The sequence below is a fragment of the Azolla caroliniana genome, unplaced genomic scaffold, assembly GCF_043228905.1.
Source record: "Azolla caroliniana isolate FFs.n. ecotype wild unplaced genomic scaffold, voAzoCaro1.0.p SCAF_3, whole genome shotgun sequence".
NCBI classification, from domain to species: Eukaryota; Viridiplantae; Streptophyta; class Polypodiopsida; order Salviniales; family Salviniaceae; genus Azolla; species Azolla caroliniana.
In genome coordinates this window covers 20,341,651-20,369,650 of record NW_028230438.1, presented here as the reverse complement: position 1 = coordinate 20,369,650, position 28,000 = coordinate 20,341,651, and the positions used below count along the sequence as shown (strand labels likewise).

The 28,000-nt window shown below is 37.2% G+C and overlaps 3 protein-coding genes across 4 annotated transcripts; all 3 read right to left on the bottom strand.

The window, feature by feature from the left end:
• On the bottom strand, positions 1-9,427 carry LOC147866465 (uncharacterized). The gene is made up of 7 exons (XM_087316911.1): positions 7,947-9,427; positions 4,724-4,845; positions 2,814-2,873; positions 2,682-2,732; positions 1,979-2,049; positions 1,719-1,870; positions 1-1,649 (listed from the first exon to the last, which is right to left on the bottom strand). Exons 1-7 carry the CDS (start codon positions 9,103-9,105, stop codon positions 76-78), a joined length of 3,189 nt encoding a protein of 1,062 aa, XP_087173037.1. The 5' UTR covers positions 9,106-9,427; the 3' UTR covers positions 1-75.
• A 1,317-nt stretch (positions 9,428-10,744) lies between these two features.
• Positions 10,745-20,275, bottom strand: LOC147866464 (uncharacterized). 2 transcript variants are annotated; one of them, XM_087316910.1, is made up of 6 exons: positions 19,509-20,275; positions 15,980-16,183; positions 14,087-14,272; positions 12,441-12,737; positions 11,699-12,350; positions 10,745-11,662 (listed from the first exon to the last, which is right to left on the bottom strand). In XM_087316910.1, the coding sequence occupies exons 1-6, from the start codon at positions 20,262-20,264 to the stop codon at positions 11,493-11,495; spliced, it is 2,265 nt and encodes a 754-aa protein (XP_087173036.1). In that variant the 5' UTR covers positions 20,265-20,275; the 3' UTR covers positions 10,745-11,492. The 2 variants fall into 2 exon arrangements, with proteins under 2 accessions (XP_087173036.1, XP_087173035.1); XM_087316909.1 differs by having other exon boundaries at positions 10,745-12,350.
• A 1,471-nt stretch (positions 20,276-21,746) lies between these two features.
• LOC147866463 (protein MEI2-like 5) lies at positions 21,747-27,595 on the bottom strand. Its single transcript, XM_087316908.1, has 13 exons — positions 27,446-27,595; positions 26,080-26,386; positions 25,574-25,992; positions 25,321-25,479; positions 25,124-25,240; positions 24,888-25,039; positions 24,576-24,667; positions 24,066-24,482; positions 23,315-23,960; positions 23,148-23,232; positions 22,998-23,066; positions 22,609-22,788; positions 21,747-22,532 (listed from the first exon to the last, which is right to left on the bottom strand). Exons 2-13 carry the CDS (start codon positions 26,351-26,353, stop codon positions 22,410-22,412), a joined length of 2,733 nt encoding a protein of 910 aa, XP_087173034.1. The 5' UTR covers positions 26,354-26,386; positions 27,446-27,595; the 3' UTR covers positions 21,747-22,409.
• Between the last annotated feature and the right edge of the window lie 405 nt (positions 27,596-28,000).

Sequence of the window (28,000 nt, the reverse complement as noted above, 5' to 3'; positions counted from 1 at the left end):
TTGACAGTGTACACAAAATGATTTTAACGAAACACAAACATTACAAGTTTCTTTTGATACATAGCATCATTGCTATTAGTGCTTGAATTCACAATCTCGACCTTTGCTACACATACCCCTTTCAAAGTACCTACAAGGGCAATCTTTCTTGCTAGTTGGGAACCTTCCGAAGCCATTAGCTTGCTGATCAGGTCGATGAGGATGGTAATCGATAGAACCTCTTTCCCGACCAAAGTTTCCTCTCTCATCATCATAACGAGGAAGTCCTTGTGTTGATTCCCAACCTCTTTCTTGCCTTGATCCGCCATCATGTGGTACACGGTCGGGTTTTTCAACTGCCCAATAGTTTCCTTGTGAATTTGAACCTATTTTGCCACTATCCCAACCACTAGAAGCATTCCCGAAATCTCGATGGTTCTCTACAAATCCATGGTGGAATTCTTTTCCCAGCTTCAATTGTAGAAGATCTGTCAATAAGATACCATCCTGCGGGGTCTCTGTAGTTCGCCACACACGTAAATCTTGAGGAAAAAGCTTTGTCTTTTCCCATTGTCGAAGCTGAACCATTGTAAAGGGGCCTTGGGCCTTTTTAGTAGGATCATGATAATACCAAATCTTTTCATTTTCATCAACCCCCATATAAACTTGCAAGTGTGTTGCCCTCCCTGATAACGTATCATATGCTTCTCTATGGATATATGGAGATTTTGAATCAATCCATTCTCTTCTTGATAAACCACCATTCTGGCCATTTGAACCATCACTTTGCTCTATATAACCGATAGTGTTTGGCTTTGTGCCAAAATAATTTATGTTCCTTCCTCCCATATCATCTATGTTGTTCCTAACTCCCATACTATGCCATCCATTAGTATTTCCACCTGAATTAGATCTCAGAACATTGTCATTTCTACTAGTTATACCTCCATTGTCACTTGTTTCTTGGGAGAAATTACCGACCCATCTGCCATCACTTACCCTGTTTCCACCCCACTCATCAAACTTGTGATCTTTTCTAGCATACCCGTTTCTTTCAAAATCATTTTTGCCCAGATTATTGGATCCATCATCCATTCTATCTGAATTGCATCTCCAACTTTCATAATTTTTGTTTCCTTCATTGTTGCTTTTGCTATCAACATAGTATGTATCTGAAGGTCCTTCAGCTTCTATACATCTCCCTCTCTTTCTCCAGCCATCATCTTGATCCTCGTCAAATTTGTGATCATTTCTTATGTCCATTCTATAACTTTGTTCATTTATGTTACCATCCACGCCAACCTTTTTAGAACCCCCTGAATTGCCTTGCCATTTCTCGTCCTTTTGGTGGTAAATCTCTACACTGTCTCCCCAGATATCATCCTTTTTGGGGAAATTCTTCTGATGATTCCAACTGGTACTTGAATGATCTGTATTTATTGCACCATTATCCCATCTCTCAACACTACTCTCATGAACCCATCTTTGGAGCTGTCCAGAGTTATCTCTATTTCTAAATGAATTTGATTTGCACTCACTTATACTTATCCTTGAAAGAGGATTGGCTTCAGCCAAGTTTCCCTTGTTCCCAACATTCTGAGACGTTTCCACAGGGCCAGTCTTTTCCCTTACTTTTTGAATAATGCTGTTATCCCAGTCACTTTGATTTCCTGCACGAGTACAAGTTGAGTTACAGATGTCTTGTATTAATTTACAGGAAAGGAAAAGAAGTTGTATACCTATGCTATTTGCTGATAAATCGTCCGCATTTTCTGATTCATATTCAGGGTCCATATGCGGATCTATATTGATATCGATAGGAGCCTTTAGTTGTCTTTCTCTTTGTGCAGGGCTACTCAAGACTTGAAGCTTCTCAACACACTCTCTAAGCGTGCATGATGAAGACATTAGTTAAGAATTATGCTGGATGGGATGAACCCTCTAATAAAAGGATATTCAATACTAATTACCAATTATAAGACACCAAATAAAAGGATATTCTTTTTTACGACCTTTCTCACTTGCTCTGTCTCGAAGATGACTTAGCCTAACAAGCTCGTTTTCAAACCACTGTTGATGACACAGATGATTAGTTTGGTATATAATGCAAATATCCCCAATTAGTTTTGAATAGCCATTGAAATGAAAATACCAGTTGAACAGCTAGACTTGAAAAATATCTCCATATTCATATAGAATGATGATGATAACAAGAACATAGATAGATACAACTGAATCAAGGTTCTGGGACACAGGGTGAGATGAGATGTTTAAAACATAATTAATAATAGGATCTGTTTCCAGCCATTCAAATTTTTTAACATATGCTCAAATTATAATAGTTTAAAAGGTTTTATTCTATTCAAGAGAAACAGGATATAGCACAATTTGCTCATTGAGCAGAGGTTATAGAGCAAGGAATCTTGGATCTCTTTCCAATTATATTTAATTTCATAATAATTTCTTGATATACTAGGGAAATAGAAATTTAGCAACGTGCAGAATTTAGTCAATCTTGCCATCCAGATGGGTAGCTTAAAAATTCAAATTGAGTGTCGGATCACAAAATTCAAACTTGTGGATAAGGGAGATGCAAACTAAATGTCAAATTTCATAATGACAAACTTGTAATTTTTCCATCATAATCTCATTTAAGGAAGGCACATGATGTGCCTGTACAATAGAGTTTTTGAGCTACTTACATCCTTCACCTTGGCCTCTCGAAGAGCTCTAGCTTTTTCCTCGAGCTGACCCTGAAATGCATAAATGCAGTGGGTCAAACCTTAAATGTTGGTACAAATGAATGTTCCAAGTGAAACTACAATGGAACTGACCACTGTCATTGCATTTAGAAGACCACACTTTACACATTGCCGTAAACGCTGGCACTCCTCCTGTTTCACTCATTTAATCAAAATAGGAAAATGTCAGTTTTCATATGCATAAACATTTTCTAATACAGAATTATCATTAAACTAAAGAGCTCTGAAATGATTGTTCAAAACTTCGGAAACATCCCTACTAAAATTCATTATCCCTGAAATGAAATTCACAATAATACTCTAAAACAATTGAGTCCTATAATACCTCTAATATACATTAACTGCATAGACCATGCAAATAGATAAGAGGTTCTATGTGTCAAAGCGAAATAGGTCTATGTCACTAAAGACATGCAAAATATTTTTCCATGCCACAGAATACATTTGAATATGCCTTGTTAAAATTCTGGTTCTTCATAGCTTCTTTTGTTTCATGGAGGATTATTTTACCGCTTTGAGATAACTTCACCTTGCCTTAATCTTCTTGCAAGAAAATCTTTTATGCTCTAAAGCAGCCAACCAGTCACAGAAAAGTGAACAGCCAGTATGCAAAGGGTAATCACTATGGAAATGCTTACACTTACATCTATGAACACAGTCAAGGGATATAATGGAGGTGTTGCGTTTTTTATCTTCAAATTCTAAGAAGTCGGCGCTTACACTTACATCTATGAACACAGTCAAGGGATATAATGGAGGTGTTGTGTTTTTTATCTTCAAATTCTAAGAAGTCGGATGCACGTATAGAGGGTTTATGCTACAGTTTCAAGAGGACAAGAAACTTGGAGCTTAAGTAATGAATCACAGTTAACCAAGGTTGATGGCTTTTGGTGTCTCTATGCATTCTTTATTGGCCTAGCATATTTACTAGTAATACTAGTAATAGCAAGCTTATTCACATATTTTTCCTACTTTGCACCTGTATATTACTCGCCCTTGATTAGGACATGATTTGTATGGATGAGCTCTCCTAGTTTCAGCAATTTTTAATCCATTCTCTTTTATGGCAGTATTTAAGAATTCTTTAATTTATTTGACTTTATTTTCAAACTGTTGAAATCACGCAAGATGACGTTGCATGGCCAGTATGAAGGTTGAGGGCCAATCTTTAATAGACTTGAGAAAACCTTGCTAGGAAGCCCCGACATCAGCATGCGGTCGATCTAGTGGGCATGGAGTTCGGATGTGTGTAGAGCATGTGACAAATTGTAATGTTGTGACTTATAGAGTAAAGTTAAGTTAGTTCCCGATTAAAGTCACTTAAAAGTTATAAGTTAGCAGCTAGATAATAGGACTAAGATATCCTTTTGAAGTGCAGACACTAGGCAATGTGAGAAAAACGTGTTTATTCAACAAACCTCTCTTTTGATGTAGAAATCGATATAGACAGCTCAAATCTGAAGGAATCCTAGCTGATTTACTCTCTTTGATTGTGTGCTTAAAGGAGAATGCTTTGGAAGCTCTATCTTATTTTATCGTCTCCTATAAATTACTAATACAATAAATACTGGAAGGGTGACCAATAGTTGGGGTCAACAGGGTGTCAAATGCTTTGATAAAGAGCAATCTAATTTCCTGAATGTGCAGCAGCGTTTCTCTACAAACAATAGCAATGGAATAGCATAACAAATAACCATTCACACATTTATTCGTTGTACCCCTGATGATCAGATTTTACCAAGGTACCTCGCAAGCTTCCCGAATTGTCACCAAGAATGTTGCATACAATGCAACAACCTCTTTACTCAAATGAAACTAGCAAAAAGCTCTGAAGTTTTCTATGGGGAACCTTATCAAGATTTTATCCCTTCTATGATCAACAAGAATACAGTTAAATCATCATTTTGGAGTTGCAGAACAAAGGCCACGTAAATTATCATTAGCAAGCACCTTTACAATAACATGTGGAATACTGTTCTTACCTCGGTGAAGTCATGGCTTGAAACAGCATCTACAGTGACTTCTTCACGTTTTTGCAGATTTAGAATCTCTAAAATCATATCTCCCACCTTAGTATTCTGGGTTCCTTGAACATTCTTTATTCCTAACAACATGCAAAAAGCATAAGATATTATAATTGTTTTCAAACTGATCATCATAACAATAAAAACCACTTCCACCTAAAGTTTTGATAAAAGCTCTCTATTCTCAAATTTAGGAGTATGATACATAGTTTTACACCCTAAGCATGAAGGGCTTTGCCAAGGAAACTAAAAGCAGGAAACCACGAGAATGGCAGAAAAATATGCTAGAACAGGTGCGTGCTCAGGAATGTTGAAATTGGGTTGCTCAAATACAAAAGCATGGAAAATTATCTGCAGGACCCAGCAGTATTTGGGGTTTTACTGAAAATAGACAAGAAACATCTTGACGTTGATGTTCTCATTCCTAAACACATTTCAAGTTAAGCTCAGCTCTTCTAATAGAACAGCACAATACATTTTCCATATGAATCACAATACCAATACAATTAATTGTCGACCACGGAGGAACATGGAGCAACAAGTTAATTACTTTCAAAAATCCATATTAAGCCACATCCTTCTTTTTCTTGGCATGCCCCAAAGCTAACCATCACAGCATAGTCCATGGCATAATAGCATGTAATTTGAAAACTACCCTGTCGGTTGAGACGCATGCATTTAACAAGTTAACTCCATAAAATCATCTCACTTCCTTCATCTACAACAATTTTAACATGTCATTATGCATGCATTTTAGATGCCAAACATGAGTTACACCACTGCATATGTAGAAAATCCTATATATAAGTATATATATAGGTCACAAGCATGTGTACATATTTCATGGGCCATTTACCACCCAATTGTACTTAAGCATAGACACAAGCTATCCAAAATCAACGCATTGGGCAACTTATCATAGCCAACAGTTTCAGCATTCTTGAAATTATCCGCAAGTTCCAAGAATCACTGCAAAATCAGTCCCAAACTAATACTCTTCCCAATGAGAAAGAGCATGGAAATAACTATCAACCCTTTTTCATAAAGGAACATACTTTTCTGTGCACCCAATATTTGGTCCAAACAGAAGTTGTTGCCTTTACTTCTTAGAGGTTGCCTTCTCTCTGAGACCCCTTGTAAAAGCTACCTTTTTTCAGCACATTGCACACGTTACCATTGGCTTTTCATTGCATGTCTTAAAATAAACTACATTCCATATGGCATATAAAGGTAGATATGAAATCCTTGAATTTGGAAACATTCATGCATTACTTGTCAAGGCTTACGTCCTTATGTGAGGAGATGATTATTCTGGTGATGGAACCACTTGAACCAGCCTGAACAGACATTGAGGGCGGTGATTAACATCTTTACCAATAATTAGCTTTCATCCAACCTATAATCATTGAATATATGCTTCAGAGGAAGTACGAAACTAGGAGATACACCACAATAGAATGACTGTCCCCAAAGTTTGTGTCCCTGTAGGTACGTATTTATTCTTCCAATTATTATGAAAGATCACCACAAAAAGGTCTCAAGACCAACAAAACAACAGTTCAAGGAGACACCCAGAAGTGACCCGGCCAGTTTCTTTCTGCTGAAACTCTAATTTTAAAATCATAGAGACTATTAGGATATTTCAAAATCCCCTAATTTTTGAATCTGTAAACAACAAATCCAAAACTGTATTTTCTGTTAAAAGAAATCAAAAACCTTGACTTCTGATCCACCAAAAAACACAAAAAACTGTAATTTCTGTGACCTAGAAGAAGAAGAAGAAGCAAGCAAGAGGTTTGTGATATCTCCATGAGACATTTGAGTCCTTAGCAAAATTCCCAAATTGAGCCATCAAATATCTTCCAAACGTTAGGGCTCCAAAATTCTAGCATGAGCTAGTCCTTACAACATGAGCTCTCAAATTATAGCAGCTTTTTATGCACTTGATAATATTGTTTGTCCAGTATATAAAATTTACCACTTGATTTCATACCATAAAAAATCTAACTGCATCATTCTATGGTGATATGTACATTCTCTCGACTTTTGTCCAAAGTGTGCACATTACCCATGGACCCTGGGTTCATCATCATGCTTACTTGACAGAAAGAGTGGGCAGATGTACCCTCTTCAAAATAATAGGCATGTGATAGAAAATACGCTACCACGCCTCAAAAGCTTCTTGTGCATCTATCAGCACGCATGCAGTTCTGTTTACGTTTCATTTCAGAAGTTCCCAACAAATTTTTACAGAGTGCTATCGTCATGCATAAAATGGTCTCAAATTTGTCCAGTCCACTCAACTGCTTGTGGCAATGAACCAATGCATAAAGATTGAATAATGGGAGCTAAACAGCTCTCAAGGAGAGAAGAAAACTATAAAAAGAGCAGAAACTATTTAAAAACACTTAGTTTACAGTCCAGTAGGCTGTTTGTGGCAATGAATCGACACATGAAAATTGAATGATGGGAGGCAAACTACCCTCAATGAGAAAATTTATAAAAACGTTCAGAAACCATTTAAAAACACTTAAAAAGTCAGCTTCAATGTTTCCAATAGTTCAGAGTCATTTTTTGACATCAGAGATGGTGGCACTTAGATCTCCAAATCTAATGCAGGCGAACACTTTCATTTAGTAGCAGAGAATGTAGATTCTTCTGAGATTGACTCTTTTTCCAAAACTTTTGAATTAATAAATGAAGGTCAAATAATAATACACATAAGGCCTGACTAAAACTCTTGGCGTCAAAAAATAACTGTTGAAACATCAAATACATGCAATTCCTTAGTTTTGCATACATAGGAGAGAGCTGCTTAAAGTATATAGGAAGTATTGTTTCAAGTGTTCAATATCCAGATTGATACTATATTTAGATTGCAGAATTCTCATAGCACACTTCTGCTCATCATGAAAATTTCCACAATGGCTTGATCAACTAGGGTTTCATAGGTGTTCTTCAAACCTCGCTTATCTATTACTGTCTCACATCATGTGTTGGCACTATTATCGTATGTCTGCTAACTATTGCACTTTGGCAATGTTTGTAATCTTAAATATTGCACTTTGGCAAAGTTTAACTCAACAATGATGAATAACAGCTTAACAAATTTTATTCTCTCTATCCTTTTGGAGACTCAACTAGATGTTTGAGTACACTAGAAAATGCAATAAGGACTTACCTATAACTTGAACAAGCCGATAGCACGCTTCAGTCTTGTTTGTCATTGCTGGGACCCGTATTCTCACAAATGTCCCAACAATTTTGCTCTCAAAATTGGGGTCTTCACGCAGATAGTCTAGTAAACTCCTCTTCAGATATATCAAATTTATATTTTTGACATCAATGGCGGCATAATCATTAGCATCTGGCTTCAATTCCCTAGTATCGACAATATTTTTCTTTGATTTCCTATGCTTTTGTCGCCTTTCATCACTATTATCCAGCTCTGCATCGTCTTCATCTTCATCATCACTTGTCTTTGGTGCCTTTGGTGCCTTAGGTACCTTTGCACCAACCCTCTTCTTTGAAGCAACATGGGCCCTTAACAATTTCATAATCTCATATTTGCGAACATTCTTCTTCTGAAAGAGGGTATGTAGTTTCTCATCACATCTTACTTGAGCATGATGTTGAGGATGGGCAAGTTCATTGGTTTGTATATAGTTCAATACAATCTTGTTGACTGCTGTTATCAATAATCTCTTTTTGGAATCCTCACCAATTTCATGTAGAAAGTTAACTAACGCGTTAGATGCCCATCCAACAAAATCACCAGCTTTTCTCTTACTACTTCTTCTTGGTGTATCGTCGTCGTCGTCGTCATCATCATTGTCTTCTTCTTCCTCTTCTTCATAATCACTACCACTTGTCTCATTTGAAAAAGCATCACGAGTTACTCTCTTCCTCTTGGATTGTTGTGAGAGTCTAGTAACTGGTGTTCGAATTCGACCTGAATCGGTGCGTTCTCCAAAATAATCATAACCTTCCTCTAAATCCTTTGTTCTATCCACATTATTATTAACTGGTTGAGAAGAGTTAATAGGGTTGTTTGTCTTTTTATCTTCTTGATGTTTCTGAAGCGATGCAAGGAGCCGTGCTTCTTGTTCTCTTTCAGCAGCTTCAAAAAGCTCTATTTCTCTTTCAAACTCACTCTTCTTCTTTGAGGGTATGGCAAGCATCTGCCCAGTTTTGACTGAATCAAGGGGCATATGTCTTGTGGAAAGATTTTCTTCTGTGTTAGGGTCAGAGTTAGGGTTAGAAATAAGGTCAGGTTTTTTGCTTGTATCGGGGTTAAGGTCTTGAGAGACAGATTTCGGGTCAATATTAGGGTTTTCCATGTATTTCGTAGCTAGTGCTGGTGGCCTCCGTTTTCTGAGAGATGGGTTGTAATGAGTAGGGTTAGGGTTTTCTCAGCCAGGTTTTGTGGCTGTTTTAGGGGTTTTCATATATTTGCTATGCTGGCAGAGGGGTTAGGGTTAGGGTTTTTCGGAACGACGTTTTGTGTCAGGATAATTAGGGTTTTCCATGGAAGTTGTAGGTATTGTGACGAGAGCTCTGTTTTGCGAGGAACGGGTTCTGTTTGAACGCCACGATTTCGTTCGATCCGATCAGGGTTTTGGGAAGCGACAGAGAGAGAGAGAGAAACGAACTTTGCTTTGCATTCTTCAGTCTCTGATAGATTTGTTACCAATACTACTAGGGATACAACAGCATGTTATGTGTTGTTCATTTGTGCTTTCTCACATGGAATTCATTGAGATTGATTGAATGGATGTATGTATGTATAGACATATGTACATGCATGATAGACATAGATAGAGTCATGTGTCTGGGGAAGAGATTGTACAACATCTATTGGTGTCTCTTATGACGCCAAACTCGTCCAACTTAGAGATTGTATATCCATGATATCTATTAATATCTCTTTTGAGGCCAAACTCATCCATGAGACTTGAGAAAATATGACTTGTAAATTGTCGTCTTGGCAACTTGGAGAGCTAGACACGCTTTGTTTATCTCATGGAAAATGAGACATCATCCATTGAGCCTATATGAGCCAACAAAAACGATCTTCAAATACAAGAAATATGGCCTTGCAAAGTCCCAAAAGAAATGTGCAAATTGTTGTTCCACACTATCGTAAGATAAGTACGAGCACAAAAACATGGGGATGAAAAGAATAGAAAGTAGATCTAACATGGCAACAATACTTGATTGGTGGTCAAAGGTTTGTATGAGTGAAAACTCTTGAATGAACTTTTGGCACTCTCAAAGGATCGCTTGTTTACCCCTATGTACAATTAATGCATCTTGAGTTTTTTGCTCAATGTTTAAAGTGCTTGGGGTGAGCTCATCTAGTGATACAAGATTGTTGTAGACATTTGAATCGTTTTTCGTTAATGTTGAGGGAGATGGCAACTTGGTGTGATAGGACATCATGTTGTAGGGGTGTTTAACCATGTTTGGTAATCACTATAGATTTGTGGCCCTTTATTGGGGCGTTTCACCTCATTTCATACTAAATACAAAATGTTTCAAAGGACATTGGGTGGAGAAGAAAACTTCTTTGGGTAGGTCAAATGATTTGATAATTGATGCATGGAAATGAATCTCTATGCATTAAATCCCTATATCATGTAGAGTCATCTAATAAAGCAATGCCGTTGATGAGATTTACGTACACGGATTGGGGTTTTAAAACCATTTAGAGACATATCGGGAAATTTTCCCTATATATCTCTGTGACTCAAGTGAACCCATTCCCTATATCCACCTCTAAATTGAGGAACCACATTTCCCTTTGATTTCTAGATCATTTTTAACTGAATTCCTATGCATAATGTTTAAAAGGTCTTCTATAAGGCTCTCATCAAAATGTCCACCATCCTTTGGTAATATGTCATTGGGCTAGAGTTTATAATAAAGTACCTTGTATTAGAGAAAGGGATTAGACCATTGACCAAAAATAGAAATATCAAACCTAGAAAAGGCAAAACTTTAAGGCATATTATCAGTGTACAATCAAAACAACAAGGACCAACATATTTTATATGTTTTGGAAGACCATTCTAAACATTCATGGTGCAATGAGATCTTGTGTGCTTGAATGGTAAAAGGATATACGGCTTGATTGCTTCATTTTACATCATGTTCTGAATGAACTTAACATTGTGCTTATTCATGTAATAAAAAGCGTTTATTCTCCATTCCTAGCTGCTTCACATTTGAACCAACCTTCAATATGGAAACTCTGAAGTCCATAGAAGTGAACATTATTAGTCCTATGATTACGCATATTGAAGCTCCAGTTGCCTTGTATCTGAAGTAACACAGCAGGAAACCAAGCCACGATGATGATTGTTGGAGATCAATGAACTCTATTCTCAAACGCATGAAAAATAAGAGATCACACTACAGATTGTTAGAGATCAATGCCAGTAGGTAAACAAAGCTTAAACCAAAAGGGATGGTAGAAGCAACAGTGATTAGGTATTGGCATACCATCTAAAGTTGAATATCAACCTAGCACTCCAAATTCATACAAAAAGGTTCCTTTGCCTCCATTCCTGTATGCTTGCAATTGAACCAGCCTTATGATCTGGGAACTCATGCCGCAATAGAAGTCAGAACAGGAGTACTTCTATCCTTATGCAGACTGAAGATCCCTTCTGCCTCAGAAGCTCAAGGCTAAAATGGAAAAAACATGCCATATGAAGTTTAGTGACTAGACAATGAAGCCCAGTTTTTCCTTAAACGTGCCTTTTGAAACCCATTTCACCACATCTGCAGCAGCAGCTTGAATCTTCTTAGGATTCTCTGAAGACTCAATGAAAGGAGATTCATGTTTCTTCAGAAAACCTAGCAAAGTTGCCTTCAAACTTGTACTAAATTGAGGTTCCTCAGTTGCCTTCAAACTTGTACTAAATTGAGGTTCCTCAGTGCCTCCTGTTATGAGTACCATATTCAAGTCTCTTAGATCTGAACTATTGATAGACACAGCTACATTATCCTCTGCATTGACCAACCAGTCAATTACTGCCACTATAGCACCCCCCACAGATAAGCCTCTCACATCAAGGGTCCATTCTTTGGAATGTTTCCGAGGCCGAGTGTTTAATGCATAAACTTTTCTTGCCTTCTCGAGCAGCATCTTGGAAGTACCTGTAAGACCTCTTTGCCAAAAGTAGTCTAAAAATGCATTGTAGAGTTGGATGAGAGTAGTTCTTGCTTCATCCTCATCTTTCCGCCCATCAAGGAAACCAATGACCTTTTCATATAGTATGGGACTTAGATGGGAATGATTAGGGCTTTCCCCAAGAGAAAGTTTTGCAAGCACTTTACAGACAGCAAATTTGCTGGCCTCAACAGCTTGTAGAAGAGGTTTCATTTTATCGTCTACCTTCGCAAAAGTGCGAATAAGGAGACCATGGGAAGCAATATCTAGATTAAATCCTTGAGTCTCTAGCTCTCTTAGAACATCAGCTGCATGTCCATACCATTCACATCCAATGTAAAGAGCCAATATTGATCCATAAGCAGTGTCAGTCATATGGATTTGAGACTTTTTCATCAAGAGATAAAGCTGTAATTGCAGTGAGAAATAAATTTATCAGAATAATGTGGATTCGAAAATGCATACATGCATTATTTTATTTTAAACAAGCAATGATACCTCATGCCCACGTGCGATTGATTTGCATTTGGTATAGCAATGAATCATAGTTGCATACACATAGAGGTTTGGTTCTATACACTTTCCCAACATCTTGTTATAGAGTTCTTCTGCTTTCTTGAATTTTCCTGCCTTTACCATGGTTGAAATGATGGAGCAGTAACTTACCACATTAGGACGAAGGCCACAATTACATAGATGGAGATAATACTGAAGAGCTTCTTCATGTAAGCCTTGTTTTCCACAAGCATCAATTATCATGTTGAAGGCTACCAACGACGGTTTTTTTCCTGTTACCTGAAGAAGACAATTGTTAAGTTATTTTACCGCTTAAATTCAAACGATATTTTCAGCAGAGATGGCATCATGATTGATGTGTAGAATCTAGGTGGACTACTATATGATGACGTGTAGCAGACTACTATATGATGACATGTAGCAGCCACCCATATGTGTAATGTTTCTGGTTCACGTTTTCAGATATACACAAAGAAAGAGTGGCCTTTTGAAAAATATGCAGGATGGAAGTCTTTTAACTTTATCAAGCATCTAGATCATGAATAGAGTAACAACCATATCTGTATTGTTTTCACTCCTTTGGTCATATATGTCGATTGTGTAATATTCTTGGGGATTATACTCATCACAAACAATACAAAAATCATAATGTATCATTTTCCAGCCTTCCTATTTGCTAGCGCAATTCATCGGAGGACTTCCAGTCTCACGTCTCCAAAACTATACCGATGTTTTGGAAAAAACTCTTGAGCCCTCCGCCCCTCATGAGCACAAAACATTGGGATTCCAAAATGTATAGTTGGGTCTAATAAACTAGACATGCCGTGGAAAGCAGAATCTCCTCCAGTTACCTGTGAAGGACACCTGAAAAATATGTGTAGGTTCCTCATATACCGGTGGTTGACCAAGCACAATAGGCTAACAAACTTATACCAAGAAAACTGAAGAGTTTGGCCCACTAACAAACTAGGAGACAACTGCTTAATCTACAATTGTGCCTTTTCGGAGGCTGAGGAAATGCTTTCATCAACATATCTCTTAACTACAAGCTCCTTCATGCCAACTACGAGCCACGTGACTTCAATTCAAAATTACATGAAAAGAGTGACTCACAATATGGAGATTTTTGGATCTCAATATCATTTAGTAAACAAAACTATTTAAATGTAGAAACATTGACCCCACCAAATCTGATTAAAGAGATTCAAGAGCTATGGAGAAAAACTCAAAGTATGTGCAAAGAGAATTTTTTTCTGGAACATATTGGACAGGGAAAACATTGCATAGCACTTGTCTCGTTAGCTAATTCTAACCCTGGCAGACACTTCTTATCACCAAAGAGCTCAATTTAAAAAAATAACATAGCGGCCATGTCTGACATCAAATACTTTTCAGTGATTCTCTGTCTAGTCAATTTGCCGATGTTAATAATGGTTCTTTTCTCAAATTGGACAAAGAGTATTTTGGGTGTCCTCATAGTTATGCCCAGGACATTGCAGGGTACCTGTTGTGGTTCAGTCAAAGCATGTTCGATTAAGGTGTCATGAATATAATTCACATTCTATTGGACAACTGAATCATGTGCAAAATAAAAGAAGTGTGTAGAATTATAGAAGATTGTTTCATACAGTTTGATACTTATTGAATGATTCGCGAGACTGCTTTAGAAGACCTGCTTTGCAATATGCATGAAGGAGATATATGTAGGCTGCATCAAGTTTCTTGACACCTGATTCTTTCAGCAATTTAAAAAGTTCTGAAGTCCGTTTATGATTTCCTTTATGCCCATTGAGCTGCATCAACTTAATTACAACCTGCAAGAGTCATGAGAATTAAGAATAAAGAAAATACTAAGCTTCTACACCATAATCTATTTTGTCTTTTAGATTCAGGGGGAAGATAGGGAAACTGATCAGGAATTGTGCTGCAACTTGCATGAGACATTCTTGGAAGCTTCATTATAGCATGGTGGTGGTTGCCTTGTTTTCAAACTTTGATATATATATATATATATATATATATGTAAAGGAGAGATCATATTAAAAGCCTCACTTCTATTCGAGCCTTCAAAACCTTGTTATCCAAAAATATGTGGTTTAAGTAATATTGATTTAATGTTATGTTTCTTGTCATGCACGTGACAAGCCATTGTGATCATATGATTTATAGTGTCTATGTTCCTTGTCATAAAAAACCATGGTGATTATTGCCTTCTGTGAAAAACATCATCATAGAGCTGGATTTTATTTTATTATTGATTATAAACATTGTGACTGAAATTCTTGTCATAGTGCACCTTCCTTATTTGATGTTTTGAAAGCCACAACTTCACTCTGGTGTTTGAGGATCAAGCCCCAACAGGTTGTTGGGGACAGGTATTTTCATATGGCTAACTGAGAGATCAAGCGTTGTTTTACTTTTCTCTATTGTTTTACAGGGTTGTGCTTAAGATGTAATTCTTGTTTGCTCTTACATGCGAATTTGGCCTCTTAAAAGATGTTAATATATTTCTTTCTTTCTTTCTTTTTTTCTTTCAACCTACCTTATTTAACTTTTTCCCAAGATAATGTCAACAAGACAAAAGAGGATTTTTATCATGTCATTGAGATGTGAATCCAGTTTGTGTACTAAGTAGCTAGGTTACTCCAATATACAAGCTGTTTCCATTCAAGTATTGAATGCCATGAATGTTATTGTAACCTGACCAGACGAAAGCAAAGATATTTTTGATCATACACCAGTTTAGTGGGGCTTCCATCACCAACTCATGCACCACTAGGTCATCGACTCAATTATTGACGCCAGTTAACCAGAGCTTCAGACGCTGGCTTGTATCGACCACCCAGTCCCTTAACCTTCCAGAACTGGGTAAGTGTAGGTCCCCTCCCCCCAACATGGTCTTATAAATCTTGGAAATTTAATAATGTATGGTCTTACATTTTGAGAATCTTCTGTTAATGTGAGGCTAAGATATCTTGATATTTCTGCTATTAAGTCCAACAGAATTTGACTTGGACAACTTCTGATCAGAAATTCACATTGTTCTATGGTTTTCCCTGTACCATTGGCCAAGTTTATTGTGTTAATATTCTTAGCACTTGAATATTCTAGACCATGGTGGCTGGCTGATAGGTGTACCAGTGTTTGATTGGAAAACCCTGGATCTCTATTCATCTTGACTCCTGCGACTAAACTATGCAAACAACTGCTAAGTGGATATACAAGAAGAGCAAAATCATATGAAGCCTCAGATTCAGTAAGAATTATATATTTTTGCTAATGTCACAATCAGCCAAACCTAGCATTAGTAATGAAGTTTAATCAAAGAGGTCTGTCGCATCCATAAGTGAAATGATCGTGTCCTGCCATGCAAGATTTCTGTGAAATTCATAGTCAATTCTATGCATACAGTTTGGTTTGAATTTCTGTAATAAACTATGTAACATCAGTAACCCGAGAAAAAAATTGGCACTTAACAATTATCACATTAGGCTCGTGTTGAAAGGTGTAAGATACCATACCTTCAATTCTGGTTGATGACCTGCAGCTTGCATTAACCCAAAAATATTTTCTGCTCCTTCAAGATTTTGTAATTTCCAATAGCCACTGATCAAGTCTCTGAAAGTGTTTGCCCCAACAGATAAACCGTTCCTGATCATGTCCTCCAATATTTTGACTGATTTCTCTATATCAACAGACTTTTCGTGCAAGCAGGCTGAAATGAGCTGTCAAAACTACAAAGCTTTGAGCACAAATTCCAACAGATAAAGAAACACACGTTCAAATAAGTTATTTGATGACATGTTCTGTTCTACAATTGTCACTTTCAGTTCATAATAGAAGCATCCTTTTGTAATACTCTAGTTTTATATTATACATAATATAAGCAGGCAGTTTTGTAGTAAACACCTGCATCATACAATTTTGTTTTTTCGAAGGCAGACTTTGAATTAGATTGAAATTTTGATCCCTACTGACCAACTCTGTTAGAAGAACAGTATTTGACTTATTGGTTACAGCTAGAGGTCCAATCCTTATCAATATGTCTTCTACATAGATAAGAACAACAATTCTATCAACCTCTTGGAACTAATAACATCATTAATGAAGAAACCTTGCAGCATATCTATCTATTAAAGAGTCTAATATTTTATTATATGATGCATGGGTAGACATCTCAGGCCCAATCATTGATTTCTGCCCAGGAAATGAATCAGTTTTGAGTCATATTTCAATCCTCTTCTTTCTGTTGGAGGGTGGCAACTCCAGCCCTGCACTCTCTTTCATCTTTATTATCTTTGTACTATATTCTCTCCCTTCCCAGATTCTTCCCTCTCTAGAATCTGCAACTCTTTTAATGCCTTCTCTCTCTAGAATTTGTAATGCTTTAAATGCCTTTTTTTCTCTTCTACTTTTTCCAAGATATTCTCTTTTATTCCTAGTTTTTTGTACCTGTTTGGTAGTACAAGAGCCACTTTACTACCAAACAACCATTTCACCCACTTTCCCCAATTTTGTATAAATAGGCTATACCAGCCTCTTTTGTAAACCTTTTTTTACTTTGGTTGCTACTTAAAAACAAGCTCTATTATTTGGTTGTGTCTCTACTCTTTGTAACCATTTTTCTACTGCTGTCTAACAGCCTTCTCATAGCTTGGCTGTGTCTATTTTGTTCTAACTCTTCCGCTGCTGCTATTAACAGCTTTTCTCACACTTTCCTCTCAACAACTTATTTATCAAGTCAAGGACCATTAGAATAGCATAATGCTGTGATTCAGTGTTCTTCAAAGCCATGCAATAGCTTGATCCTTTTTTCACTGCAATTTTAATGTCTTTGTCCTATGTAGCGACTATGCCACCAGTGCACTCTATGAACTATTTCTTGCTGTTGTAGACCATTGTCCTCTTATTTATGTGTTACCGTCCAAAGATCTTCTTTGTTTTTGACAATTTTAAGTTGCTGAAGCCATCTTTTTCCTGTAGCTTTTCAAAAAACTTCGGAAGCTACAGGTGTAAGATATCTTTGACTGCACAGAATACATTTTAATCACTCAATTGTACATTCTCCAAGCTTCTGTATGTTTTCTTTTCACAACATTGTAACATGTCTTCATGACACATAACTTATCTTCAGCATCTGGAATGCGCCAGATGAATTGACTTTTCAAGAAATATTCCTTAACAAGTTGCTGGCTGTGCTCGCTCTAAGATATTTTGACATGACCTGTTGAAGAAGTCTAATAACTATATTTGTACATGATCTTCCTCTCTAATTTGAGAACCAAGCCTTCATAGGGCACATAACTGGACAGATTTGGAGAGAACTTTAGTCTCGATGGTTGCCTGCATGATAAGAAGCAAAGCGTTGATGCCCCATGATAGTAGCAATCCCAACAATGAATGAAACATTATTCTGATCAGTGACTGGTAACCAACAGATTTGGGGGCTCCCTAAGCAACGGTATTCAAGACTCACACTTATGTCATCAAAACAGCTTGCTGAAAGTGGAGGCAATCATTGTTGCTATGCTGAAATGCAAAAATGGTTCCAATTGCATGGCATAAATAAACACACTACTCCCATTCTAATATAGCATGGATTCTCTAAACCTGAACATGTCCAAAGTGGAAAAGAATAGAGTTATCCGAACTGATATCATTAAAATTTAGATAAGGAAAAAATGTATCAGCCCCACAACACCTCTTGGTACGAAAATGACCCACTATAAAGCAATCATTTTAAACACATTGTAGGATGGATTTTTCCTCAGGCCTTCATATATGGATACACATCTATCTCGTGCATTCCACAGCGTGATAGGGCAGCTCTAGACCTCCTCGCATCACATCAATCTCATGCACTCTGTAGTGCGATAGAGTTAAGGTATCTCTTCTATCACTACGTGACGGATGGAACCATTTGTTCAGCTTGTCCAGCCAACCTTCACAAAATCCACACCTTTGTCTTATATTAGGGGAGTTAATTCTTTAACTGACCAAAGTTTCGTATGCTATAATATTAGCTTTATTATTCATTAAGAAATAATTAACTTTATTATTTATTGGTATGCTTACGCTTCATGGTTTAATAATTGAGATTTGATAGCAGGGTATCTTAGATCAATGAGAGAATGAGCCATAAGAAGTCACTTCATCTAATTGCTGAACTTGTCCATCACCTAGATCAATGAGACGATGAGCCTTAAGAAGTCACTTCATCTAATTGCAGAACTTTTCAATCATTCATCTATTTCTTCCTTGTCTTTGTCATTAGTGGGTAAGGAAAATGCATCAATGACGATGATGAAATAGGCTCACCTTAAGTATCTATATCAGGCCTTACGAACAAATGTTTGCAAGGAAGATGGACTTCATATAAGCTTTTTCTCATGTGATTGGAATAATGATTGGATTCTTTGTTCCTTTGTCATCATGAATTTCAAACTTGTTTTAGCCTTCTTATGAGATTCAAAAGAGTTTTTGGAGATATGTTTTCATTTCCTACTTGCTGTGTTGTTTGTTTGTTAGCAATTATTTTCAAAAGGGAATGTAATCTTGTGATCTGTGTCCTCCATAACCATTTTCCTCATATAGCTTGAAATCTTTCTACAAATATATAAGTCTATGTATTTCACTAAGAAAAAATGAGCAACACCTAACAGACTAAGATGGTTTGTATATCCTTGTATTTTTCCATATAATTTGAAATCTTTATAAGAAAATAGACATCTCTAGTTTTTATCAAGAAAAAATAGCAACAGAGTGTTACAACCATGAGATGGTTTACACAATATCAGTAGTCTATATATTCTAATAAAATGATCCAAAATCTTCCTAGGGCAAAATCACAAAATTCCAGTTTTCCCTCGAAAACAACTCTATATTTTTGTAATACACAATCCAAGACTTTTTCAAGGGAAATATAAGTCTCTGGTTTTCACTGGGAAGAAAAACAACTACACCATATTGTAGCACTGAAAACAAAACTTTAAAAGATGCTAAAAAAACCATAGTGAAAAATACAGACAAAAAAAGAGTGATACAGCATACTATCTCATAGGTATGTCGATCAGGTTTGATGCCTGATGCTTCCATCTGAAGAAAACCCTGTGATATTTCAGCCATTTGACCTCTCTCGGAGTAGGACCTAAACAAAGCATTATAAAAAGCAGCATCCATGGTGATCTCTTCTTCCTTCATCGTCTCCAAGATAGCCTTGATCTCCTCATTTCTTCCATTCTTGGACAAAATTCTGATCAGAGACGTATAAATCTTCAAGATTATAGACGCATTTCCTTCCTTATCGGTTGCTTCTTTGTTGTGATTCTTCTTCTTCCTCCTCTCTTCTTCCACAAAGATGTGGAAAATTTCGAGGCAGTTTCTCCAATTCTTCAGTCCAACTTCTGACACCAAAATGTTCCAATCCTCACCACTCAAGCTGTGAAGAAACGGCTGCAAGATGGAAGAAACATAGACTTCATCTGACGAAGAAGAAGATGATGATGACAATGAACTCACTGAAATAAGCTGATGAAGAAGAGGAGATAAGTGAGAGAAACGTTTGATCTTCGGGGGAAGAAGAAGACGATCCGTGGTGCTGGAGCTGCTGGAGCTGCTGCTGGTGGTGGTGATGGCGGCGTCAGTTCTCGCAGAGTGATATTGGGAAGAAATGCTGAGCAGGGAAGGAGAGCATCGATGGTGTGAAGCAGGGTTTCCGGAGAAGCCATAGCTGTGCAGAAGTAGTTGGTGGTGGAGGGATGGCACAGAGCTTGTCGCCGCCACCACGGCCATCATCACCATCACCATTTACAGAGAAACACACACACACACAGAGTTAGGAATCGGTATAGGTTCGGTTTCGGCTTAACCGGTTTGTTCTTGTCCAAACCAAACCGGTTTGCAAGTTTTCGAACTTGAACCGAACTGGCTCCGAAATCAGTTTGGACAAACCGATTAAGCCTTAACCGGTTTGGTGACCGGTTTACCGCCAAAACGGTTCGGTTCTGCTTGATGATCCCAAACTATTTCAAAACGGTTTAACGGGTCAGTTCAGGTTTGAGCCGAGCGTTCTCCTACAACCCTGCAGCATCACTCCAAGTAGGTAGCGTTTTGCAAACAGACGTTTGTGTCCTATCTCCTGAACGATGCACCATGTAGGGGTAGCATTTCACATAGAAACGATCATAGATAGATTAATATGCCCTTGGCCTACCTTTTAAGTATCGCGGAGATATCAGCCTCAAATTGCAACGCCAATATGTGAAAATTATAAAGACATTCGAGAGTTGTTTCCCACATGTTTCTTTTTGTTTTTTTAAGTATTCCCTTCTAAGGCCCTCGCAATGTGGAAAATGATTTGTAAAGCCATACCTTTATGATGTGCTTGATCTCAAAAAAAAAAAAATTTAATGTGAACTTTAGAAGTATGGAAAATTATATGTTAAGCAATATTTTCAAGAGGAAACTATGGTTGCATGTTCTCGAATTGACAATGTGAAGAAATTTTACATAAAGTTATGTTTGTGAATCTTTTTGTGATATTTGAATACTAGGCAAGGATTTTTTAAGTTTCATACATGATGTACAAGGGCAATGTGTTTTATCGTCGAAATTTTGTTTTCAAGAAAAACAATGGTCAACAACATGAAAAAAGTTCAAATAAAGGTACATTTGTGAATCCACATGCAATCATTCATCTCCTATCAAGGATTTTTGAAGTCTCATTCATGCATAATCTATAAAGGCAATGTATAGATAGTGTCACTCAAGGTTCCGTCTTCAAGGAAAGCAATAGTCTCTTATGGCACATGTCATGAAATCAAGATGAAACCATGGTTACTACTAGATTTTTGGTGATAATATCTATAGTGAAATATACTTAGATTTCAATACACAAACACTATGATGGTTGTTGAACAAAGAAAACTGCATGGAATTAAGGGCAGGAATATTATGCTTCCATTGATTGAGTATATGCATAATGAAGTAATTTCATCCAAAGGAAAGGATTTGATGGTCAAGCTTGTACCTTGCAATTTATAAATAATAACAATAACTGGACCCTCAAATATGGTGGTTGCCATCATTACTTTGAGAAAAGTCCACATTTGGCAGCAAAATAGTAGTGAATAATAGAGATAAAGCAATTGTCAGCTCTTTGCAAAGCAATAGTACGATTCAGTCATCAAAGAAGTGCATTCCAATCATTTTCTTGATACATAAGGAAGTAATCATCACATGAGAATTAGCTGAAGATTCTAATTGAACAATTGAAAGACAAAAAAAAAATGCAATTAAAAGGAGCTCACAATATTACAATATAAGTTGATAAAAAAAACAACAAATTCCCAGCGGACAAAAAACATGATACAACATAACGCTTTCCTTTAAAATGTTACCATCAAAAACTGTCACAGAGAGTTTCTCACAACTGTACACCAATAAAATGAATAAATCAGTTCCCACGCTTAACTCTCTATGGATAGCCTCTTTACATACAAAAGCTGGTTTGTTCCACTCATAAACCAGCATCCCTTCCATATATATTTGGTCACAATTTATCTTCTTCTTTAACCCGATCACCGTGGGTAGGATTTGATGAGGCTCCCAACCGTTGGCATACAAGGCAAGAGCCTGAACCACTGGACCAACTCTTCCAACGCCGATCAAAAAATGTGTTAAAAGTATCAAAAGGTTTGTCAAAAACAGGCCGACTTTCTTCGTCTTTCTCGAGTATATCACTCCACACACACAAGGGTAGATTGTATATACCATTCAATCATTCATCTTTCTCGATGAATAGTTACCTCAAAATGCTTGTCATAATAAAAGGCTGGCTTTTTTGTGTATCATATTGATGTCATTTTCTTCTCTTTTTTATTATACCAAGTCTCACACAAAGAAAGGCCATTTTTGCACATTTACTGATCCAGAAACCCAAAGCCAGTTTCTCTAAGGAGAATTTGAACTCGTTGTAGAGCTAGAACCACCATCTTGACTATCAGTCTTAGACATGACCTCAGATTGATTGCTAGCCACCGAAGGCAGCATGCAGATTCCCTCATACATTGCCTCCTATCAAGCAATTTATATTTCAATGCCTGGGAAGGGAGATCAAAATACAAAGAAGTGCATATATACATACAATTACCTGCTCATTGGTTTCTGGACCATCTGAATTCAGAAGAATGGGTCGGCATCGTTTATCCTCATTCATCAGGCTTGAATTCTGAAAATGTGCTACCAATGCAGCTTTCCCTTGTATGCGTGCATAAGCTAAGGACACCACCTTCTCACTATTGAACTTCTCCCATTTTTTCCCATTGAAAGACTATTTATTCAACAAATGAGAAAGAAATTAGTCAGATAGATTAACAACAAAAATAAAGATAAATAAGTAAAGCTGTATTATTGGTATCATCTCATAATGAAAATCTTCGGAAATTTTAAGAAATCTGTCAGCTGAAAATCTATAAAGGAAAGATAAATCCCAGTAATAGATACTTTCCTTTGGCAAGTATTTGTTTCTATTTATTGTACCTGATAAATTGGAATAATGTGTTCAGGTGAAGTCATGTTTATAAAGGCATACCCCACATTGCACTTGTTCTGAAGAATAAAAGAAAACTTTGTGTTAGCTGGCACAGACAAATGTTACAAAATAATCGTTGTGTCCGGATAACGTTTTACCTTGAAATCAATAGGTAGGTACAAAAAATCATACATTCCTTTGTGATTCTCGTCAATGGTAGATAAAAGCATCTTTGAAGTGTACCTGGTCTCGACAGTCAGAAAGATCTGTCAAGTTACTTCTATAGACATGCACTCAAGACATACAATAAAATGGGTCAAGTTACTTGTTCGGTATATTCTTTATCATAAGAGTTGTCCGATTGTCGTCACCCCGTAAAATGCGATCGATATCGAGCTGATATTGTTTTTTATTGTCAGTTTGCGATACGCCATTTTCAATCCTTCGAATGCGTCCACGATCACCCCCAATCATATCAAAATGACTGCTTAATACCATACCAGTTGGTGGAAACATAGGACTTCGATGATGAGGTGACATTGCTCCCATATTTGGAGAATTGCCACCCTCAAAAAATCCATTTGTATTGTGAGACCCCCCTAAGCTCATCATTCCTGGAACATTCATAGAGCTTACAGAACCAGGAACATAATAAGAGGCATCATGGGATTCACGGACATAAGAAAATTGCCTTTCAAGATATGAAGGATCTCCTGGGGGAGCCGATCCAACATGATGCCTTTGTGAATGCAAGCCAGAATTATTGACATAATTTGGATGATTAATCCTTGAATATTCACCAAGTTGAGATTGTCCACTGAAATTGGTTGCCAGTGATGAAGAGTTTGACCAAACCATTGGTGAAGAGTTCTGGAAAGAGCTAGAATTACCCCAAAGAAATTGTGGTCCCGACAACGAAGCACTTCCAATAGATCCAGAAATCACTCCTTGGCTGCTTGACATTCCCGGGCCTATCCTCGAATAAATGGAAAAAACCAGCCCATTAATAGCCTTCTTCTAATCTATGGGCTACCAATAACGTATCTTCATTTTCAATAAAGAAACGCTAATATTACCTCCAGGAGCATGTTCAAATAAAGAAAGATTGCTGCTTGTCCTCGGAAGCCTTGTTGAGCTTTCATTCTCAGAAGGTCCACTAGGTGCCCCTCTTACGCTAGTAGTAGCAGTAGTTGTTGTTGTAGTAGTCATAATAGATGAAGATGGATTGTGAAAGGGTGTTATGTCGTTATTATATTCCGGCAAAGAGTGAGGATGATGGGGCAGTACCCCTTTTACCCTGAGATCTGACTGAAGAGAAACAAGGCCAGAATCAATCTGACTATTGCGCCCCAAGTGACTCCCAATAGTTCCAACGCGAGGATTTGGCAAATTTTTGTTTATATTGGGTGCAGACGAACCAAGTGTAGGATGGGGAAACCGGACAGGGCCACTCTCTAGAGGACTTCCGAAATGTCCCCAAGAAGAAAAATGGCCTGTATACATATCAGCCCATTACTCTCAAAAACTAAATTCAACTGAGAGAATAAATTCAACCTACACAGAGTAATCATATTTTTTATATGGACCTGGAGGAGAGTTTGGAACTGGTGGACTTGATTGCTGTCGATACAACCTCATATCTTCTTGATCAGGGTCCTGACCAAGTTGCTGCATCAAACTGAGGAAAAGAATTTCAATAATGCATGTCACTAAATAGGTATTATCCTGGGTCTATACAATCAGCACATGAAGATGCTAGATAGGATGTTTTTCATCACAAGTTCATGTAAGGATTGAAATCCAACTGTACTGATTGATTTTTAATGTTCCGTAAGATAGAAGGACCTTCAAAATCACACATATCAATGCTATGCTTCACTCAATTCAACTGAAACTACCTTCTCCTTGCACCACCAGGACGACTTGGCTCTAACTTTATTCTCTTCCCTGCAATATCACTTTTGTTCAATGCTCTTAAAGCTGCTTCTGCCGCTCTGACATCATAAAATTCAATAAACTTGTGGTGGCGCTTATGAGGAGTTTCACGGATCTGTAGATTCCAAGACCTCAAAGTAAGCTTTAAACTGCCCTCTTATATTGGAGATGCAAAAGGAAAAACTAAAAATAAGCATACCTCTTTTACTTCTCCATACTGACCAAATATTTGGCGAAGGTCATCATTCGACACAGATGCATCTAGATTAAACACCACAAGGGTCCCCTGATTGACATCCTTATCGGATGGGTTATCCTGTCACAGACAAGAACCTGCTAAGGTTACCCTTTCTCCAATGCTCACCTCACAGTATAGGGAAACTCAACACTTCTTACCTTAGGGATAGAAAAATGAATATCAAGTTTCCTACGCCGCAATGGTTTATTTTGCAGTGCACGCATGGCACTACGAGCAGCACGGATGTCATAGTAAGAGATCATGACAAACCCACGATGCTTACACGCCGTATAAAGAGTACGAATGTCGCCATATTGCTATGTCACCAAATTCATCAGCATTGTATTTCTCACACTCAACAGTGAATGGACTGTCTATAATATAGAATGTTAAAGGTTGAAAGGTCAATACCTCGAACAAGATTTGCAGCTCGGAATCCTCTACATTACTGTTGATATTGCGGACAAAAAGGGTCCTTGATGGATGTTCTCCATAAGGATGTTCCCCGATTACAGAACCAGGTCCACTAGATGGTGGTCCATGAATGTTCATTACGCCATAAAATCCATCCAATCTAGACATATACATACCAAATCCTTCTTGAGTTTCACCATCCATCTCGAGACCACCACCACTACTGAATAAGTCATCTTCATTCTCTTCTATCATATTATTCATGAAATCAGCTGTAATCCCGGCCAGAAGCTCATCATCATTGGGCAAAATATCTCCAATGGCCCTTGTCACCATGTTTTGATCAAGAGGCTCCTCTGCAGCCTCATGATTGACTCGTATATCATCTGACTGGTGAGTCCTTGATGCAAGATTTACTGCATCGGATTGGACATCGTATAGTTAATATTCAACAGACACAAATGAGATTCTCAAATAAGTACCTTTATAGATTTAAATCTCACATTTTTCATGAAGAAGTGCTGGTAATGAGCTTGAAAACCCATTCAATTCACAAGGTCTTTCGCGAAGAGAATTCAACACATCAGCAGATGAATCATGCTGTCCTGCGTGCAAGGTTGTAATAGCACCATTCATTTGAATCGTATCCCCTGGTTTTCTCCAATCAAGGGAAGAGAGACTTGACTTCTTCTCTGGGCCAACAAACCACGTTGCTGCACTACTGGAGCTTCCATTTTGGAAACCTGGTTTTACTACAGTGGGATCTGGATTTGACATTGTAGACACTAGGGGTAAAGAAGATCCGAGTTTCTGCAATCATAAACAGCATAAGTAACAATAATGAATATCTACTCCACAAAGAAGCAAGACACAACAAAACTGAACATGCTTGTTGGAGTTATCCTAGTTAATGGCACCCAATATTATGCATAAAGCTCAAGGTCCAGCATAGACAACCAAAGAAAGAAATAGTCAGAATGAATGGTTCTTTTGACAGTTCTTAATTTCTCAACAAACTCTAGGCACGACCCATTTCTGTGAAGCATTAACAAAATTCTTTCAACACAATTCATAATCCATGATCTATGCAAATATATTAAATTGATGTGTGCACATTAAAATGAAACTTTTGATAATTCTCAAATTTTCCAAAAATGAAGAACCTGGAAACACACAAACCCATTCTGGTGGCTATACAATGTACCAATGGAATTCTTTCAACATTCATAATCCATAATAAAAGACCATTACTCGTGTGCTATAACTAGGAGAACCTTACTGGATGAAATTTAAGAGGGGGGAGGAGAGAGAGAGAGAGAGAGAGAGAGAGAGAGAGAGAGAGAGAGAGAAACAAATTGGCATTTGGGGATGTTCAGATTTGAATCAGCGAGATAGAATCCTCATCCATGATCTCTAAATCAAGTACTCATCAATACTCTGCTGCGGATCAGATAACACATTGCCAGAAGTACAATCAGAAGATAAGATTCAAAATCACCGTATCATACGAACTTAGAAATTCTATCACCTGGCAATAAAGAAACTGATAAACTATTTCAGGTCTTCTTTATTAGAGCTAAAAATATGGCCTCTTCAACTTACAAGTTAATGCAAATCTACACCACAAAAACAGCAAAATGTGGACATAATCGATCATTGTGCATAATCTATGATGATCATTCAAGTGTTTTTTATTTTTATGCGTTTATTCTTGTGGTGAAAAATAAACGTAATGATATCTGAAAACATTAAAATTTAACATAAAATCGGTATCAAAAAGACAAAAATAAAAAGGCAATATGCTAATGGGGAATGTATTACATACTCTGAATTTTTAGGACTTCTTGCATAGGAAAGAGAAAAACCAACCTGAGAAGAAAATAGCCAATATCAGAAGAAATATAGGACGACCCCCCTATCATAGAGTTTGTGTGCTTTCTTCTGCCAAACATAATTTTTCTCCATATATACATCTTCTGTCTTTCACCCCCTGAGGAAGTAATAAATCAACCAAATACTTTACATTTCTGCCGTTAATCACAACCAAAAAACATAGAAATCTATGAATGCTTCATTGAACTGGCAAGAAGATTGTAGCAAGGGGTTTCGATTGAAAATAATCCTTTTCAGGCCAAAAATAAAGGATTGAGAAAGGCACTTAGATTTAAGTTAGAATTGAAATAGAAAAAAAACTGCCAATGTAAAGAAAGGCACTTACATTTAAATTACAATTGGAAAGAACCCAAATCAGGAGATTTAAGTTACAATTGGAAAATAGCCCAAATCACACACTTTAAATTACGGTTGAAAAGAAAACAAATCAGGAAAATTAAGTTACGACCAATTAAAGCAACAATTAGAAAGAATCCAGTCAAGCAATATAAGTTACAATGGAAACTAACCAAAATCAGGCAATCTAAATTA